Here is a 16,668-nt window from a genome sequence, read left to right on the forward strand (position 1 = left end):
TGCCTAGCTATCTACCTTCTCGTCTACCCACCCATGTACCTATTCATTTACCCGTTTACCTATCTACTCATCTTCCCATCCATCCACCCACCCATCATCCATCCACCTAGGCATCTACCCATACATCCACCCACCACCCACCCACCTAGCCATTCATATATTTACCTGTCCTTCCATCTATGCATCCATCTACCTACTCATCTACCCATCTACCATCCATCTATCCATCCATCCATTCACCTATGTATCCACCCACTCACCCACCATCCATCTACCCATCCATTCACCTATTCACCCCCCATCCAACCATCCATATATACCCAACCATCCATCTACCCATCCATCCATCTACCTATCTACCCTCCCACTGATACACGCACTCGTCTACCACCCATCATTCATCATTCATTTGGACATTATCCTGCTGCTCTCAGCCAGGCACTATGATGTTTTAACCTTTGTCCTCGGGGACTCACTGGTGGTGAGGGCCAAGGGTAATGCACAGGCCCTGAGGGTGACTGCACCGTGGAGATGTTGAGAGCCACACAACTCCCCAGTGTTGGGTGGATAGATGAATGGGTGGGTGGATGGATGGTATTGGCAAGGATGCTCCCCTACCCAAGCCTTGGCCCTGAGGAGACTTTTTCCCCTAAAAGCTCTGACTCTCTCCCAAGGGAAGGGAACCATCTAGATGGATCAGGATGGAGCCACCTGCCCCCATCGCCAACCCTCTCTGCCTTGGTGGAGCAGAGCCCTAAAAGCAGCTTTGGCCCTTCCAAGTCCATGAATCTCTTGTGTGAAGTATTGGCAGTGACTCTTTAACATTCCTCAAAACAAAAGGGAAGTGTCCCACCAGTAGAGGACTTTCAGCCTGGGTTTTACTGGAAAGGTAGTAAGAAGCCCTGCAGCAGGGGTTGGTTAGTTATTCTTGGCCAGTGTCCAGGAGTAGGCTTGCATCTGAAGCATCACGGTCCATGCCCCACATCTTCCGAGGAATGGCAGCCTACCAGTGAGGATGCTGAGCCCAGGGATGAGAGCGTCTCCCAGCAGGTGGGCCAGCCTACTGTCCCCTGTGGCCCCGTGCTCTCTGGCAGGCACCCAGTGGACCTGCATGTGCAGCAAGGGCCAGCTGAGCTATTGAGGCCCTGCCAGGAGGAGCCTGCCCAGGATTGGTCCCTGGAGCCCTGTCAGAGACACAGGAGGAACTCTGTGGGCCCGGGGATGAGGTCTGGAGCAGCCCCCCTCCCCTGCACGGACAGGGAAGGCCTGGGAACTTCCAGGAATGCACAGTCCATGTGCAGCCTTCCCTCTTCTGCTCTCAGTCCTGGCTGCACCCTTCTTCTGCCCATGCTGGTGGGTGATGCCAAGCCACCTGGTGAATCAGCCCTTCCCTGTGCACTCCTCTTCACAGAGGTCCTGGGTGGATGGCCTCATGGCATTCTGGGTGTGTAGAGATAGGAGGCTACTTCCTCCTGGCCACGGTTTCTCAGATACCGAGGCCCTTGGCTTCTTTAGAGAAGACCAGTGCCCGGCATCCACCCAGCTCCTCAACCAGGCCTTCCACTCTGCTTTTGACACAATGGAGCTGTGCACTTGGGCTGCCCAAGGCCCTCTGTGGAACTGGACATTCATTGCCTTCCCATGGCTCCTCTCCAGAGGCACTGTGTTTGGGGCCCATGGGTCCATCTCCCTTGGGAAAGGGCCTCATTTTTGGCACAGACTGAGGCACTGGGTGAAGAAGAGTGAGGCCTCCTCTACTTTACCCCTAGAAGCTACCAGTCCCACCCTTGGGACCTGCCACAGCCTCAGGACAGGGTGACAGCTACTGGGCCCCAGAAGAGCAGCCAGCTTACACCAGGTGGCCCAGCAGGGAGCTTCCCAGAGGGCTTTGAGACGCTCCTGGATGGTGTGACTCTTCCCCAGGTGTCCAGACATTCTGATGTTACTTATGGCTTGGTGGCTCACTCATCCATGGGGTAGACTAGCAAGAAGGATCGATTAGCCGTCCTCCCAGAGCAGATTCCTGCAATCAAGTCGAAGCCTTTTGATTACAGTTGCTAGGTAGGATTGATGAATGGTGCTTAAGTGACATTAGGAAAAATCCATAAGACTCATTCCTGCAGACACACAAGCCCAGGCCCAGGGCTTCTTTGGGCCAGGCCATTACAGCACAGTTAGCTGTTGTCTTTAATGTGTCCCCCACCAGTAGCCCCTCTTAATCTCCCCCTAAGGCAGCCACACCTCTGTCTTTCTACTATCATTGAGAGATAACCAAATCGGATTACCCAGGAATTGATTTGGACTGCACTGAGGAACGGCTGTGAGATGTTTCTTCTGATACTTGGGCCATGACTCATTGGCCCATTTTACATCTGGCCAGGAGGGCTTTGCCCCCTGGGAACAGGAGGTGTCCTCGCTTGTGGGGGTGCGGAGCTGGGGGGGGGTCTTTCTATGGTTCTTGTTTCCACTGCTGTCCCCAGCTGCACAGGGGGCTCTGGCTACAGGCTGAGTGCTGGGTAAGGCCATGGAGCTTGGAGGCCCATGATGGCTGTTGGGAGGGCACACATTTACTCATTCATTCTTTCATTTAGAGGACACCACGAACCCCAGGCACCTATTAAAGTCACCCTGCCTGACTGTGCCCTGAGCTGAGTGACAGGGGCAAACCAGTTGAAAGAGTGAGTGTCTGTGAGAGGAAAACCACTGAGGTGAGCCAGGGGTGCAGCTGGTTGGAGGCCCAGTCGGAGGGACGGGCCCAGCAGCCAGGACTCCAGTAGCCACTGTACCTGATGGGTGGGGCTCAGGCCTCTGGAGCAGATGAGCAGGCTCCCTGGGTCCAGCTGGTGATCCACCTGCTTTTATTATAACCAGGAGCTGCCAGTTGCAAACAATGGCCGGGGTGAAACCACCCCCAGAGTGCTTTGTTCTAAGCCCTGTCTGGTCGCCTGTCAGTGCTGTGTCTGGGAGCCTCCAGCCAGCGCTTGTCTTCCCCCAGCCTTCCTGGGTGTTGCACCACCTGTCAGGGGACCCTGGAACTGCTGGCCTCCAGTGTGCGCACCCTCAGCACCAGCTCCCAGTGTTGATTTAGGTCCCCAGGTCACTCGGTGTCCTCAGAGAGGCCTTGCAAGGCTGTGCCACACATGCTGCCTTCCAGTCTGTCTTCAAGCACCATGAGTGTTCTCTGCTGTCAGCAGCTACACTGCGCAGGATGGCCGTGCCGGACTCCATGCTTCTCCTTAATTGTGGGGATGGCCTGAGCTGCAGGCACAGACAGCCTGGCCAGCTCCAAACCTGCTGGCAGGGAGTTGGGCCAGGGCCATGAACAAGAATGCCACCCAGCGGCAGGGGCGGGCTGCACTGGGGTCTGGTCCATGATGACGGGGACTTGGCTCTCAGCCTAAGGACCAGGCTGGGCTGATTGAGAGAGGAGAGCAAGTGTCCAAGGAGCTTGTGTGAGCCAGGTCCCTCCCCCACTCCGCCAATCCTGAAAGGGCCAGGAAAGCCCCTACTTCCTCCTTGGGCTATGCCGGGAAAGAGGACCTGAAGGACCTTGATCCCAGGGGAGGCTTCCAGCAGGCAGGGGACCAGTGTCAAAGCCAGAAAGGAAAACAGTGAAACACCAAGTGTCTTCACAGAAACAGACCAACACCAGCCCTGGGAGCCTCCTCACCCTTGGGAAGTGGGAGTCTCTCAGGAGGCTCCTCCCTGAAGACAAACTCCTGTCCCCATGTGACTATCATCTGCTGCACACCTGCTGTGGAAAGGGAGCTCCCAACCAGGGGACCTTCATAGAACAATTGAGGAGACATTTAAAACAAACACGGGCAGGAAGGGAGACCATATGGCATGAGAAGAGAGCAGTAGGGTTAAAAAACAGAAATTCTAAACAGGAAGATGCTTGAGGCAGTGGTGGTCCTGGCTGGGAGACAGCTGCCCCTCAGAAGCTCCAGGCTCTGCTGGAGCTGGGCCCCAGGGAGCTCATCCCAGGTGAGTACCATGTCCTGGGCCTGGGGGCCTGGAAGAAGCCCGGGACCTGGAGCTGGCTGTGCGGAGCCCTCCCTCCAGGACCTCCCTGAGGCTCCTCTGCCTGCTGTGCTTCGCAGCCAGCCTCTGGTGCTGCAGGAACGAATCCCTGACCCAGCACCACCCTCCCGCTGTCACCCTGGCCAGTTGCAGCTTCCTGTGCAGCTTTTGGTTCAGGTTCTTGGGGAGCCAGCAGGGGAGTGAGGCAGAGGACTGAAGGTCTCACTTGTCCCTGGCCAGCCCAGGGTCAGTGTCCACTACTTGTCCAGTTTCCTGAGAACGTGAGGTCACCAGGCACTAGGGACCCCTCTCTCTGGGGGAGCTGCAGGCAGGGCTGATGTTGGTAGCCCTGTCCAGTGACCTGTTGGTGGCCTGGTGGGGAACATGCCCTTGTGACAGGAAACCTAGAAGGTTCTGGAGCCTAGGGTGGTCTGCCATGGCCCAGGCCTCATCAGTGCAGTCTGTGTGAGCAGACATCTGCTCAGCGGCATGGCCTGCAGCTTCTGTTGTTTCCTCAGATGATTTTCCAAAAGTTCTAAAATTAGGAACTTAATGAGACATTTAGCAAAACTCCTCGCGACATTCATCCCCGCACTGGGCCTTAGTGTCCCTTCTTCAGGAGCGTTGCCCACCCACATGGGTCAGGCTGGCTCAGCAGCGTGTGGTCGGCCCGGGGCTGCCCTGCCACCCTGGTGGGCTGGGTAGCAAAGGAGGCACAGTGGAGCTGGCCAGCCCTGCCCCAGGAGCTCACAGGCTGATGTCCATGGTGGAGAGTGCAGGAGGAAGATTCCAGAAGGGGCAACACTGAACGGAAGCAGCTAAGGAAGTCTATGTGGCTACTGTGGCTCTTGGGCTTCCAGAGGTTTGCTTTTTTGAGGACTTAATGACCTCCTAGCTGGGTTTCCTGATCCTGGAGCTTACTTACAGTGGATGGTCTTCTCTAAGTTAAAGGGCGCTGTGGCTCTTCACCCCATCTCTGGCCCCTCTGTGTGTCGATCCCCTCTGTGCCCTCACATGGACCACTGGGATGTGGCCCCCGTCTCAGGAGGCACGCAGCAACAGACCCACAGTTGTCCTCTCTGGGGCGGAGAGAGCAGGGCCTGTGCATGGAGTGGGAGGGCAGATGAGATGCGTTTTTGGAAGCCTGTCTTTAGAGTCACTGGGACAAAGGTGGCACCCCAGACCAGCAGCTGCCCCCTGGCACTCTCTCATGGCCCTTCTGAGGGGTGGGGGCTCCACCTCAGTGGGACGTGGGCCTCTGAGGTCCACAACAAGCAGAGCTGGCCACCCAGGTCTTCCTTGGAGCTTTGGGGAGATTCTGGGAGGTGGTACTTCTAAAGGTCTTTTCAAGCCTCCATGGTCAAAGGTGGCCTTTCTCACCTAGGAGGACCCCTCCTGCCCTGTGATTAAGGAGGACCCGAGTGAGTGAGGGGCATAGACCCCACATAGGCCTGTCGAGTGGTCATTGTGGACCTCAGGCACTTGCAGAAGTGGAGAGCAGTGTCACCTCTTAGCTGGCTCTGTCCTCAGGCCCTGCACTGGGAAAGGGCCTGTGCTGTGGTGTCTCAGTGTGTTGATCTGTGCAGAGTCACCACAGCCTGCGGCTCTGTTCCTGCTCCTTGATTGTTAGGCTTTTTGGCCAGTAGTGACCCTGGTCAGTAGTGACCCTGCTGGGACCCGAACAGTACCATGGTGGTGACAGTAGTTCCTGCCACAGGTGTGCCACATGGTACAGAGGTGCATATTACAGCTGTGGGTCTGGGCCTTCCTACAAGCTGGGTGGCAGCCCCACTTTAGGATTCCTTGAGCCACGACAGGTTGGCCCTTGCCTGCTCCTACTTTGACAGGAAGCTGCTGTTCTGTCCATTGTCCCTTTGTACTCAGGAGGTGTCTCTTCTGTTGAGTGCTCTGCCGCATTCTGAGATCAGCGGACATTGGTACCTCAGTTGGGTTCCTCAGAAGTTTCTCCCAGTCAGCTGCTGGCCAGGAGGCTGGACCGGAAGGTGCATCTGCAGGCAGGTGTGCATGGACATGAGTGAGTGTGAGCACGTTAGGAGGGCGGGGAGAAGGTGCCCAGGGAACAGAGGGGCACATGGCTGGTGGAAGCAGGTGGTGCCCCAGGCCTGCTTGGTCTTACTGACCAGTGTTCCCTCTGGGCACTCTCTTCTCCAGCCACCCCAGTGCTCTCTGCCAGCCAAGAGCTGCTCTCAGTTCCCACTCAGGCCCTGCCAAGTGGCCCTCGGAACTGTTTCTGGACGTCCTTATCTTAAACTGGCTTCGTCTCTCCAGGTGTCCTCAGCTGCAGCATTCAGTTGTCACGTGCAGAGGCACCCCTCTAAACTCACGACCCTGACCACAACTGCCCTGCACTGCTCCGATCCTGGAGCTACCAGGCAGAGGGCACCTGCCCACAGAGCAGCTTGCAGTGGGGAACTGGAGAGTAGTCACAGGCAGGGGACGGCCAGTGCTGCCCAAGTCACCAGGAGGGCGAGGGGCCCTGGGAGGCTCCCTGTGTACCCCTGCCTGCTCCTGACAGTCCTTGAGCTCCTTAATCCCAGGCTTTACAGCTTCCAGTTCAGAAGAGTCTGTCTTTTGTTAGGGCTTCCATCTCTGCTATCACCCCAGCTCTTCAGCCACAAGGCCGCAGTTCCCTCGAGTCCTTACGGATCCACATGACTTGTGACACCTGCCCAGTACCCCGAGGGCCATTTCCTGGCTGGTGCCTCCTGGCAGCCTTCCCTCTTGACTGGTGGCCTTTCTGTTTATCTGAGAAGCTGACAAGCTCTTGTGTGTGCTGGGTGTCACGGGTGGTGCTGTCACCACTCCTGGTTCTGTTATGCTCTGCAGATGAGTCTGTTCCAGCAGCTCAGTGTGCATTTATCTGATTTATAATCCGTGACTTGCTTTCCATTGTCGCCTGAAGGAAGGAGACCTCCCGGGGCAGTCACAGAGCATCTGGGTGCTGAGCCGGGAGCTTGCCTGAGCTGGGTGGCTGGGAGTAGATTCTCTGAGTCGCGTTGCAGACCTGCGGGAACCAGAATTGTTCCTGCGAACGCCAACAGAAGCTTCCCAGGCCTGAGGCAGGAGAGAGGAACTACCCCTGAGTTTGTTTGCTTTTGTTTTGGGGGTGCTGAGCATTAAAGCCAGGGCCTCAGGCTTGCTGGCTAAGTGCTCTGCCATGAGCTGCGCCCCCAGCCCTAACTTAATTCCTAACAAGGGCGGAGTGGCAGAGGACGGTCAGCGCGTCAGCGCACTGTGGGGCCCATTCCTCGTGCAGCAGGAGCCCTCAGAACCTTTTAGAAAGCAGAGCCACGTGCCTGCACTTGTGCCTCAAGAAGGAAGAGCGTCCCTGCTTGTGCAGGCTGTGGGTCACTGGGGCTGGGGTAGGGTGGGAGCAGGAAGGCCAGTGGGACGGCAGGGTCGTCCTGCAGGACGACATGGGCTGGGGCTGTGTGAGTGTGGGAAGGCGGTGTGACCAGGTGGAGGTGCATGTGGAGATGCACTGGCAGGGGCCACGGGGGCTGGATGTGGGTGGGCGCCTCAGTGCCATTCCCCCACCACAGTGGTGCCCGGCACTGCAGGGACGGCTGAGGGAGGAGTCACTGAGGGGGCGCACGTTCAGTTTGAGATGCCTCAGACGTGGCCATGGGTAGGACGCAGGCCAGAGGCAGCCACAGGACATGCAGGGCTGGGGTTTGGGGAGCTGGTTGCTGGGCGGAGATGTGGAAGTGGGGACACCAGCAGTGTCCCAGAGGTACAGAGGAGAGGAGAGGGCCTGGGTACCTCAGCACCCGGGGCCTCACAGGGCGGGGCTGCCAAGGAGGCCGGGAAAGGTGGCCAGAGTGATGAAGGTGAGCCAGAGAGGAGTGGCTGCAGGGCCAGGGTTCCAGGTCCACCAGAGGGTGGTGCAGGGGCCCCTAGGTCGTGGGAGGACCCGAGTGAGGCCACAGGCTGCCAGGTGAGGCTCCCAGGACAGATGCTGTAGGTCCCTACACAGGTCCAGCAGGGTGTGGGGCTGATCCCCCTGAGCCCTTGGGAAGCCTGGTCCTGCCCCTGCGCTGCCTGCAGGCAGTGTGGCCAGCGTGTCTGGTTCAGCCTGGGGAGTGGTGGCTACTGTGTGAGCCATGTGCCCAGGTTCAGGTGCCAGGGCTGCAGAGCCTGCTACTTTATAGATAAGCGCCGAGCTCTCCTTCCCTGCAGCCTCACCACCCTCCTGATTGGTGCCTGGGGACAACATGGCCACAGCATCCCTGGCCTGGGTCCACAATGCAGGCCGCCTGCTCAGGATGAAACAGACGCTAATCGCAGAGCGAGGATCGGCAGCACTGTGTTGATCAAAGGCCCTCAGCCGCGCCAGCTTGTGGGCCGCTGCGTGCCGAGCTGGTTTTGAGCTCCAAAGGTCTTCTTTTGGCAAAAATACAAAATTAATCACAAGGACAGCGTGTCCTTGTGCCATCAGGCCCTCATGGGAAGACTGCTCTGTCGAGAGGTCACCTGTTTTCACCCTCCAAGGGCCGTCAGCCCACGGGATGGCCAGCTCTGGCTGTGCTATCCAGCCCTGGCTGCCTGTCACTGTGTTGCTATTTTTAGCCCTGGTTTGGTCCAGAACTTGACAAGATTTCAAACTAATAACTGGATTGTCAAAGAAATCAACTGTCAGAGTTACACTCTTGACTCCTGCGGGGAACCCAGAGGGACAGGAGGGAGGGGTATAGGAAGTGGCCTCAGGACTGCTGGCCTCGGTGGATCCTGGCCCAGTCTAAGGTAAGGGGTGCCACAGCTCCTCCCGTAAGATGCTGTTCATGGCACAAGACATGCCTCCTGGGCACTGAGGTTGCTCTGCTGGTTACTGAGTCCCAGGGAAGGGTCCTGGAGCTGGAGACTCCACCCCCCCGTCAAGTGGCCACCTCAGAGGAACACAGGAGACATGTGCAGCCTACCTGTGGGGGCTGCACAGGGGTGCGGGGCGCAGGGCATAGGGCGCAGAGTGAATTAAGCTCGTGCCTGCCCGCGAGCAAGGAGCCCTGACGCCCGTCATGGTTAGCTGATTTATCCCTGGGTGCAGGCGATTTGTAAACTGACTCGAGTGGCCTTTGAGCAGACCTCTGGGTGTTTTCTGCTGTGTGCCAGGAGCGGGATGGCCAGCGGGGCCTCTGCTGCCTGGCCCTTCCCTGTCCGGGCGCCTGCGGGCTTTCCCCCTGCACAAGGACCGGGGCATGTAGGCTGTGCGTGTCAGCGTCACTGAGAGCAGCATCACTTTGAAAGTGCAAAGTATCACGGGAGCCACTTAGAAATGCGGAAACAAAACGAAAAGCAGGTGTAATTGACTCCAACAAAATACTTGCTTGGACCCAGCACATCCAGTGCCATCATCTGATCCTATAGTCGACATAAAGTCACTGAAGAGAATCTCCACCCTCTTTCATTCACATTAAATGTTCAACATCGGGTGGGGCTGCACGGACCCTACATCTCATCTCTTCCCCCGCCTGTTGGAGATGCTCACCAGCCCCCATGGCCATGGCCAGAGACCTGGAGGCCGAGCACCCTGTGGCCAGCCAGCCCCACACTTGGTTTTGCCTCAAGCACTAGGAGTTGTCTGTTCTTCCTGTCGATTTCTCCTGCAGGCAGCGCTGCCTAACTGCTACACCATGTGCTGGACACAGATGGCCTCCAACTGAGCGGCCACCCAGTGAGTCGCAAACCCACACTCTGTATGAAGAAGGTCTGGCACAGAGGGCCTGGGCCTTGCACCCTGTTTGCTGAAGGATGGGGCTGGGCTGGAGTGGAGCCAGTCCACCTGCCCAGCAGCGACTCCCATGCCACGACTTCCTCTCTGTTCCACTATTAGTGCCCCGTGACTGGGCGGAGACTATTGCAGGAGTGTCCTGGGCTGGACACCCCTGGCCGCACGAGAGCCAGGCCACCTCTGACTCAGAGCGGGCCCTCTGCTTCTCTCTTGAATCACTTCTAATGAACAGATGTGTGTGTGCTTTTAAAAGATCAGAAGGTGGGCTCATGAAAGAAAATCCCCACGCTCCCTCAGCCATGATGCTCAACTACCCTTCAGCTCTTGGTGATTTCAAGTGTTTTGTGCAGGTGCAGGCCTGTGGGTCTGTGTGGCCACAGGAGAGGCAGCGTGCTGCGGTGTCCATGGCATGCTCCTGTCCACAGGTGCTCTCTGGGGAGCAGAGCCGGGGTTGCTTCCTGTGCCTGAGAGCCTGTGCGGAGCCTGGCAGACTGTGGCACTGGAAGCCCCTTTGTGACCGGACGGTAGCTCTGTGTTGTGCCAGTACCTGTCCCTGGAGGGTCTCGCAGCTGCCAAAGCTTGGAGTGGTGTCTCTGTTCAGCCCTCACATGTGGAGTCCCTCTGGAAGGTGCAGTGCTGGGCCCTGCCTAGGTCCCACCTGAGGACTGGCACTGGCCTTTGGCGTCCTGCACTCAACCACAATGAGGCCTGGGCACGCCCCAGGGACTGAATCTCTGCCCTCTGATCCCCTTTTCTGTTGCTGTTCCCATGTATCTTACCTGGAGTCCCAGCAGGTCTCAGTCATGGTGACTGGGTGTCCTTAGAACACCTCTCCTTCAGTGAGAAGGTCAGCTTCCTCTAGGCCCAGGGCCACATGGTCATAGTTTTTACAGGAAGGGGACCTTTTAACTTCAGTGTAGGAAGGGTCGTGTGCCTAGACCTATAGGCCTAGTGGGCAGTGTCCCCCTCCAGGTGGCCCAGGTCAGTCATCCACACGGAAGGGTTGTGGGGGTTGTTGCACACAAAGGCACATCACAGGCTGTGGGGGTATCAGGCCTCCCCTGGACTGATCCTGTGCCCCTGGGCCATGCACACCCTGCCCTGATAGCTGGCATGGGTTGTCCCCGCGCTGGGCGGGGAGGATGAGGGTGGGCCTCTTGTTTTATGTGCTCAGCAATTGATGCCCAAGTCAGTTATTCGGGAATATTTTAAAGTTAATATGGCTTATTTAGCGTCTGAGGTTGGAATTTGAAGGTCTAGTCCAAAGGGGTTAAAGGACACTGTCCTCCACATCTCTTAGTGTATCCTCCCAGGAGTTACAGGTGCAGGGTGGGTGCATGGGCCGTGTGGCAGCCCCAGCCCAGTCACCACCTGTAATGGTGTCTCCTCCCCCAGACATTTGCCTCCTCCCTGCCATGACCAGGCGCTTCTGTGGGAGAGCAGGATGCTGTCCCTGCCTCCTCAGTGCTCTGCTCAGTGAGACCGTGATTTCATGGTAAGCCTGTTTGCTGGGTGGCTCGGCATCCTCTGTGGACAGTAGTTGGTTGGAAGCTTGCGGCTGCCATGGCTCCTGCCACGGTGGCTCATGCATCACTAGTGGTCACGTGCTCATTTCACGATAGGAGCCCCAATGCGCAGCCCAAGGGGGGCTCTCGTCGCCCCTTTTACAGGTAACTGAGGCACAGCCAGTGAGAGACCTGCCCAGGGCGTGTGGCTTGTGCAGGGTGGGTTTGCATCCTGGTCCTTGTGCACCAGCCAGTGGGTGCCCAGTTGGCCCTTGGTGGTTCCTGGGGCACGATGTTCACCTTTCTGTGATGTTCGCTGACCTCCACTGAGCGCCTCATGCCATTTGGGCGGCATAGGGACACAGGGGCCTGCCGATACAGTGGAGGAAGCGTGTCCTCTGCAACAGGTGAGCTCATGGGGGCCGTGTCTGTGAGGAGCTGTCTGGTGTGGAGCTGGGGCTTGGGTGGTGCCCACTGGTGTCTCATCTGTGATCTCTGCCCATCTTGCCACTGCCCGTGATTACAGAACCCGCGTCACCACGTTGTCCTTCCTGAAAGGGCCTGTGTGCCGAGGTGATCACATGGTGTAGATGGCGCTGTGACGAGTTTGACTCTGGAAAAATAAAATCCTTTTGGCAGCAAAGAGCCGAAGCCGTGAGCATCATTTGCTCTTTACCAAGTCCCTCGGACACAGAGGCTGGGAAGCGGCTGCAGGCTGGCCTGCCTTGTTTTCCTTCAGCATCACAGGTGGGAGCAAAGCATTCCCTGAACATTGACAGCCACCAAGGGGGTCGGTGTTGATTATGGAGAAGAATTGACGGGAAAGTGCCACCTGCAGTCTTTGGACCAGGCCCCTGGAGGATTCCCCGCAGTCCTGTCCCTGGCCACGCAGTGCGGGGTGGTCCAGGCAAGCTGCACCCTCGTCACATGCACAGGCAGTGGCTCTGTGAGTTATGGACCCGCTACCTGCATGAGGTGGGTAATGCAGAATAGCGCAGGGCTAATAAATGTGCCATGTTACCCAGATTGGAGGTGCTGCTGCTTGGTGCATAAATAAGACAAGCCTTTTAAAAGAGATCTGTATTTAAGGATGTGTTTGTCTGTGTTCTCTGCCTGCTGTAAAGGTCACCCGGATAGATTTTTCCTTCCTTAGCATCACAGGCCGTGAGGAACCGGGCGTTTCTATTCTCCCTCCATCCAGCGAACCTGGGGGACTAAATTAGATTCTGAAATTGAGTGTGCAGTGGAGTGGGTAAGCCGCCGTGATGGGAGGGCACTGCTTCTCACCTTGCGAGTAGCGAGGTCATGATAATACGGAGCGAAGTGGATTAAAAATAAAACCAAAGGTATTTATTTATGACCTGCTCGGAATCGGATTGGCATCCGTGTAAGTTGCATCTAATGGTGAAAGACAGCAGATTGATGTTGATGTGTCCCTGAGGACATATTGCCGGTGAAATTTGCTCTGTGAATTCAATTTAAAGGCCCATAGAAAGTATCCAAAATGCAAAGGAAATGGGGGGAATTGGCACCCAGCCATAGCAAAACGACAATTAGAAGAGCGTCCTAGCACATAGCCCTCATGGTGTGTGACTGCTCAGGGACAGCCAGGGCCCTACTTCACCCAGGGTGGGGCCAGTGGTGGCTGGTCACAAGGGCAGCTGGGACTGTGCCAGGCCCTGCACCAGGACAGCTCGGCTTGTCTTGATCTTGCCCATGAGGAGATAGCGCCAGCCTCACTTCTAAAGGAGAACAAGGGTTAGGGGCACATGCCGTTGACGGGGACCACACAGAAGGGAGGGAGTGCACTTCCGGGCCAGCCAGTGGCTGCAGCACCTGCCTTGTGCCAACCTTGCAGGGTCCCAGAGGCTACCTCAGGTTGGGCATGAGCCTCACTGGGCTGAACCTTTTATTGACAGATGGTGTTGGCAGCCTGAGCCAGCTGCCCCCTTTGTCATTTGTCACCTGCCAGGAGCTGGGAAGGGGCTGTGCCAGCACCCTGGCGCCTCACTGCCTTCCTCACTTCCATCCTGCTTCTGGATGGGCTGGGGAGGAGCAGGTGGCCCCTGAGGGCCTCAAGTGGACACTCTCTAGGACCAGGTTCAGCAGGGCCATCAGACAGTTGAGTACCTCCCTCTGGAAGTCCGCCTGGCCTGGACCTCTTCTGAGACCCCAGTCCAGGAAGCTGTCCTGGCTACACAGCCCTCGGAGCCCCACTCCTGCCAAGCCATGCTAGGTATCACAGTCCCTTGAAATCCAGCATGTCCTTAGTGAGGTCACAGATGCTCTGGATGTGGGCTGTGGGCTGCAGAAGGGGCTGTGCTGTGGGTGCACGGTGGGGGTGGGCTGAGCCTCAGCCATAGTTCCGGTTAGGAGGTCACCGTGTCTGTCACCAGTGTCTGCATCCTGCATCCTGGCCTCTAAACTCCGAGCTCTGGAGACATTTCCTTTGTGTCCTGTGGTTGTGTAACTATCTCCACAGCTTGTCCAGGCTGAGACATGGCTCACTGCTGGCCTGGAGTGTGAGGCTAGCAGAAGGGGCTCCGATATGGGGGACTCAGAGCAGAGCTCCTGCTTCCTGGAAGCCAGAAGGACCAAATGAGGGGCAGTGACAGGCCCTGCTGAGTGTGCAGTGTGCCCGTGTGGGTGCCCATGTGTCTGATGTGTGTGCCCGTGTGTGCCCAGGTGTGTACCCCGTGTGTGCCCCGCGAGTGCCCATGTGTGTGCCCGGCATGTGCGTGCCTGGTGCTGAGGTGCTACTGTGGCCCGTACATGTGGTCCCTGTCTGCACAGAGGAGCTAGCAGGGCTCAGAGGTGGCACTGTCTAAGCGGCTCAGCTGGACCTGGGGATGCAGCTGGCCTTGCTGACACCCGGTGCCTCCACACACCTGATTCACTTTCTTTTGCACAGGGCAGCTGTGGAGGGGAGGGCCGGGTGGTCCTGTCATGCTCCTGGCTCCACCCTGTGGTCCCTGCGCATGTGTGCTTCAGTTCTGCCTGAGCGGTACCTCTCAGACGCTCACCTGCCCCCCCCCGGGCCTCTGGAACACAGTGTGGCCCTGGGCGTGCCGATGTCTGCCTCCCTGGGACATTGTGGGATTAGGTCAGTGGCCCGCTGTATGAAGAGTGGGCAGGTGCAGCTCAGCAGCCCCTTGCAGGACAAGCTGCGAGTGAGCAGGAGAGGACTGCTGGCGTGGAGGGTGGGTGTGGATGGGAGGCTTCTGCAGTTCCCTGTGCCCACCTCGCAGCCACTGGTGGCTGCCCTTGCTCGGGCCCTGAGCTGCAGCCCCTGCCGCCCTCCTCTGACCTGCCTGTCTCTCTCCCCACAGGAGCTGCTTCTCTTCCTCCAGAACCTGCCCACCGCCCGCTGGGGTGACGAGGACATCAGCCTACTGCTGGCTGAGGCCTACCGCCTCAAGTTCGTCTTTGCAGATGCCCCCAATCACTACAAGAAGTGAGCCTGGCGCCAGTGACAGTGGCCTCACTGTGCGGGCAGCGTCCTCTCCTTGCCCGGCCAGCTGAAGGCCCCTTTGAGCGGGCGCTGGCCAAGCACTGCCTTGGGGAGCACCCCTCCTACAGGCGACTTGCCAGGGTGGGCCCAGGCGTCTAGGGCTGAGGGGTGGGGCAGCCCCAGTTTTATGAGATACCAAAGAGAGCTAAGGGAGGGTCCCAGCTTTAGGGGCCAAAGATGGGTCAGGAGTCCCCCTCACCCTGTCCCTGGAGTGTCCTTGCCAAACGTCCACCCTGGAACCCTAACCTGGCAGCCAAGAGGCACCCTCTCAGGCCTGCTGTCCAGGAGCCAGGCGGAGGAAGGGGCAGCCATCTCAGACCTGCTTCATGATGCAAAAGTTCTATTCTGTTGAGTGAAAGAGAATAAAATATGGACAAGATGCTGAGCAGGACCTTGCGTCCGCTGGATCTCTGCGTGCACAGAGCCTCTGACAGCCAGCCGTGTCTGGGCTGCAGCCCCTCACCCTGGGGTGTTTCCTTTCTTGGTTTGAGCCTGGCTAGAAGCTGATGTCAGGCATTGGATCCCAGGGAGGCCATGGGGTAGAGTGAGGCCTCTCTCAATTGCCTTACTTTTCGTGTTTAATCTTCAAAAGAGATGCCGCCCCCTGCCCCCCGTACCTGATCCTGTGATGTCCCTGTCCAGTAGCCCCTGGGGGTGGGGTCTCTTCTCAGAGCTGGACAAACTGGCCTGTGACCCAGGCCTTGCGTTGGGCGCTCTCTTCCAAGCTGCCTGGGCTTAGTGGGCGGAGCTTCTCAGGGTCTCCTCGGCTCCCAGCAGCTCTGCTGTGCTTCCCTGGTCTGCCGTGAGTGGGCTTGACTGCTCGCTGTGCTGACCGCTCCTGGGCTCTGCTGGGGCTGTCAGCTGCACCACGCTCTCAGGACTTGCCTCCACACATCCTCCAGGTGACAAGGACACCCCCTGGGGCACTGAGCCACGGGGAGGAGGCAACCTCAGCCTCCCTCACCCTGAGCCAGGACAGGGCCCTACCCTCAGCAACCCATGATTGCCTGCTTCTCAGATCTGTCCCTCCTTTAGGGGCAGCAGTGCTCCTGCCTATGTGCCTGGCCACTGCCTAGAGGCTGTGGGAATCCAGATGTGTGATGTGCTTGTCTTCTTGCTTCTGTTAAAATCATCTTGGAAATTAGCACACAGTACTGTGCAGAGGGGCCAGTTAGTCCTGGACCTGATGGAGGCCATTTCCACAGGATCAGGGTCCTCCCAGGCCAGCTTCAAGGGGCCTCTTCTACCTGCTCCTCTTGCAGGGGCAGGGGCAGGGGAGGGCTGTCCAGTTACAGGAAGAACCATCCCTGTGGCTGTGGGGAGCCCATCTTACTCAGCCAGAACCCACCCTGCACTTTCCCCTTCTGTAGCACAGAGAGCTCTGCACAACCAGAAAGCTGGGCACACACACACACACACACAAAACCTGCCTTTCGTGGCAGGTTATTTTTCAAAGGGGAAGGGTCCTTGAAGTCAAATTCTGTCCTGTCTGTATTTCATGTATGCAAATGCTGGGTGTGAGGGGCCTGCTGATAGTCCTGATGCTGAGCAGGTGTCCTGAGCTGTTCCGGGGTGTCTGGAATGTGCTGTGCTTGAAACAAGGAATAAAGATGCCAAGTTCGGCCTATAGCACAGCCTGGGATTTGAGGACTCACTTTTCCAGTAGGGGCCCTGACCTAGCACTGTGCTTTGATGCCAGGACCCGTGTTGGGCCCATTAGCTCTGTGAACTCAGGGACACCCATGAGGCCTTAGGAAAGGAACGTACACTTGAAAGGTGGTGTAGCAGGACTCTCTGTGTCAGGGTCCAGGCCAGCCCCTTGGGCTTTGTGAAAGGTCTGCTAGTGGGCACTACAGGATCTGGCCATTCCTCCCAACCTT

The 16,668-nt window shown here is 57.7% G+C and overlaps 1 protein-coding gene across 3 annotated transcripts in view; it reads left to right on the forward strand.

The window, feature by feature from the left end:
- The window catches only part of Tbc1d22a (TBC1 domain family member 22A), a 311,077-nt gene extending 295,904 nt beyond the window's left edge, over positions 1 to 15,173 (forward strand). For all 3 annotated transcript variants that reach the window (XM_046429244.2, XM_046429243.2, XM_046429242.2), the window contains one exon: positions 14,607 to 15,173. In XM_046429244.2, the coding sequence (XP_046285200.1) occupies positions 14,607 to 14,653 (47 nt within the window). In that variant the 3' untranslated portion in view covers positions 14,654 to 15,173. The remainder of the gene's footprint in view (positions 1 to 14,606) is intronic.
- The last annotated feature ends 1,495 nt before the right edge of the window (positions 15,174 to 16,668 follow it).

The sequence above is a fragment of the Marmota monax genome, unplaced genomic scaffold, assembly GCF_021218885.2.
Source record: "Marmota monax isolate L192 unplaced genomic scaffold, Marmota_monax_Labrador192_F-V1.1 WCK01_AAM20220418_F8-fsc00051, whole genome shotgun sequence".
In the NCBI taxonomy this organism is placed as follows: domain Eukaryota; kingdom Metazoa; phylum Chordata; class Mammalia; order Rodentia; family Sciuridae; genus Marmota; species Marmota monax.